This window comes from Helianthus annuus, chromosome 8 (genome assembly GCF_002127325.2).
Source record: "Helianthus annuus cultivar XRQ/B chromosome 8, HanXRQr2.0-SUNRISE, whole genome shotgun sequence".
Lineage (NCBI taxonomy): Eukaryota > Viridiplantae > Streptophyta > Magnoliopsida > Asterales > Asteraceae > Helianthus > Helianthus annuus.
In genome coordinates, this window is record NC_035440.2 from 21,624,168 (window position 1) to 21,627,270 (window position 3,103).

The 3,103-nt window shown below is 30.5% G+C and overlaps 1 protein-coding gene across 1 annotated transcript; it reads left to right on the forward strand.

Annotated features, from left to right (window-relative positions):
• The first annotated feature begins 910 nt into the window (after window positions 1-910).
• Window positions 911-2,735, forward strand: LOC110872331 (40S ribosomal protein S25). Its single transcript, XM_022121111.2, has 4 exons — window positions 911-1,026; window positions 1,153-1,227; window positions 2,107-2,241; window positions 2,471-2,735. Exons 1-4 carry the CDS (start codon window positions 1,024-1,026, stop codon window positions 2,582-2,584), a joined length of 327 nt encoding a protein of 108 aa, XP_021976803.1. The 5' UTR covers window positions 911-1,023; the 3' UTR covers window positions 2,585-2,735.
• The last annotated feature ends 368 nt before the right edge of the window (window positions 2,736-3,103 follow it).

Below are 3,103 nucleotides of genomic sequence, written 5' to 3' on the forward strand. Positions count from 1 at the left end.
TTCAAATTTCTGTCTCTATTTATGTCTTTCTCTTGTAATTTGGATGGACAGACTTGAATTTCGAAATTACTCAATTTCACTTCAAATTCTGTGCCCTTTGGGTTGAATTTTGAAGGGTTGGGGAAAATCAACACGGGTATTCACAGAATCAACGTGTTTTGCTCTTCGTCATCGTAACACACGCTACATCAAATATAATAAGAGGCACTAAGAAAGAGAATTTTGAGTAGTTGCAACTTGCATAACTCTCATTCTTTCATATAATATAATATATTATATTATATTACATTTATATATATACAGTTTACGTATATAGTTTACTAATGGTGATGAATAGTAAGTTTATTTTTAAAATAATATATAATTTTTTATTATTTCTTTATTTAATATATTACAATATAATAGTTTATCATTATATTTATTTTTAAATTTTTTTTTTCTTTTCTAAAATCATATACTTCCTAATTTATCAAATAATTTGATACTTATTTAATAATTTACGTTTATAACTTTTTTCTAAAAATTTAAGGACGTAGTTGTGCTTGATTTTTTTCCCTCGACATTTCGTTATAAGTTCTGTTAAAAACGAAGTTGTACTCAAAATAAAATATTTATTTGGTATCATAAAATTGTATAATGATAAGCTAAACCGTTTTAATGGTTTGCCTTTCTAAACAACATGCTTTATTTTCAAATCATGTTTGTTTTACATTATCATTTTCTCGGTTTCGGCTCAATACGCGACGTAAAAATAACTAGTATCACATTTAAAGGTAAAAACATATTTTAAAATTCTCAAACTTCTAAACATATTTTTTTGGTTTTGTGTTCTTTAAATTATAAAAAAAAAAAAAACAAATTACCTAATTACGTTTGTATAATCTTACCGAACCCATACAACCCGACCCGGATTCACTTACTTTCGTACTCAAAACCCTAGCGAAGAGATATAAATACAATCTCACGCCTGAACTTCTTCCTGTTTACAAACCCTAGCCGAACCAGATTTCATCTTAAAGCTTAATGGTAAGATAATACAGTAATCACATCCATAAATCTGTTGAGAATTCTCGTTTTTGCATACACCTTTTGCCTCTGATTATTATTATTGTTACAAGTTTCTGAAAAACTTATGGTTTTTTGTATGTTTAGGCGCCGAAGAAGGAGAAAGCTCCCCCACCGTCATCAAAGCCGGCCAAATCTGGTGGCGGAAAGCAGAAAAAGAAGGTCAATTTTCGTTTTTTTTTTTAATTTTGATTATGCATTTGTTTAGATTTCGTGTGTTTGGGGCTTGAGTTAGGGTTTTGATACTGGAATTGATAAAATTGATTGTATATTGTGATCTGTTTTGAGAAATGTTGATTTATGTTTGTTTCTTTAGTGTTATTTTAACTTTGATTATGCATTTGTTTAGATTTCGTGTGTTTGGGGTTTGAGTTAGGGTTTTGATACTGGAATTGATAAAATTGATTGTACGTTGTGATCTGTTTTGAGAAATGTTGATTTATGTTTGTTTTTAGTGTTATTTTGGCTGATTTAAAACCTGTAGGTTACATGATTTGGTAGAATTTGAAGAATAAAAACTAGCTTTGTTTATTTTTTATTTTTTTTGTGATATTTGGGTCTCTATGAAAGATGGAATGAATGGAGATTGCACAGAATAAACCTAGAAATTGTGGTTGTAATTGTTTCTGATATGTTTGGGCAATAAGGTGTTTGTTAGAGTTATAGTATTTGAGTTGCTGAAATTAATTGCACATTGTGTGGTTCAAAACTTGTGATTTATATTGACCTGCAAGTTGAATGCGGAACAAACATTGAGAAAAACCATTTTTTTTTTGGTTTTTTAGTGCTCTTATAGCTGATATAAAACCAATATATTACATGATTCAACAAGAAATTTGTTATATTAAAGTGTTTTGCAAAAGCTAAAAATAATTCAGAAATTAAAACTCAATTTCTCTGCTTTATGTTTTTAGTCAGGCATGAAAATTGTCAAGAGTTTAAGATTTGGGCATGAAAAGTTTGGTGGATTTTAAGTTAAAATGGTTGATTTGAGTTTTAAATGTTATAAACGATGCTTAAAGATTGTATTTTGATTTGCAGAAGTGGAGCAAAGGAAAGCAAAAGGAGAAGGTGAACAACATGGTTTTGTTCGACAAGGCGACGTACGACAAGCTTCTTTCTGAAGCTCCTAAGTTCAAGCTCATCACTCCTTCCATCTTGTCAGACAGACTAAGGGTACTACCAAATTCTTTCTCAGAATGATTTATGTATTTAACTTGTGCTTTCGTTTCTAGTATATGGGCTTAAAGTCTGTATTGAGAACCTGCTATTGGTAAACCAATGGGCTTAAAGTGTTTAAAGGCAGGAAACTAATGGAAGCCTGATAGAAACAGTAGGCTTACGCTTTACTTACTCGGGCGCTTATCATTTATACGGGTCTTAAGTTGATGTACTTTTTTTTCAGATTAATGGTTCGTTGGCGAGGAAAGCGATCAAGGATTTGATGGCAAGAGGTGCTATTAGGATGGTATCTGCTCATGCTAGTCAACAAATCTACACCAGAGCCACCAATACTTGAGATCTTGGCTATTGATTTTCTCTAGCAAGGCATGATTTTCTTGTTTTATTTCTAGAGTTTTGTATTTTTATATTTAAGAGTTTATATCTTCATTTGGGCCATACTTTTGCTTTCCTCAGTGGTTGGTTTATCATGCTATTTTTGTGACATTTACTTGTGCCTTTGCTTTTTGCGTTTAGAGCTTATAGGTTTTTAACTGCTTCTTGGCTGGGTTTCACAGTTTTCAGTATATCAAAACTGGTCAATTTCATATAAGTATATTTCAAAAGCTTACATACTATTATGCTAAAAATAAAAAAATATAATACATAGTTATATACACCCATTCAAAATACAAAATAAATCTTATTCACTCATTCCATTAACATGATAGCCACGATACCCTTCCTGTTTTTCAAAATATTGCATAACCATTTATTTTTTTCAACTTTCATAGCTACTAAACTTAATGAACTGTAATTAAAGGGTGATCGATAATCGCAATCAAACTGAAAACCGACCAAATCAAACCCAAGATAA

Excerpts from the sequence above, each read along its gene's own strand:
- LOC110872331 (XM_022121111.2), top strand. Across the intron at positions 1,228-2,106 it reads GCGGAAAGCAGAAAAAGAAG|AAGTGGAGCAAAGGAAAGCA; the intron begins GTCAATTTTCGT and ends TTTGATTTGCAG. Across the intron at positions 2,242-2,470 it reads TCTTGTCAGACAGACTAAGG|ATTAATGGTTCGTTGGCGAG; the intron begins GTACTACCAAAT and ends CTTTTTTTTCAG.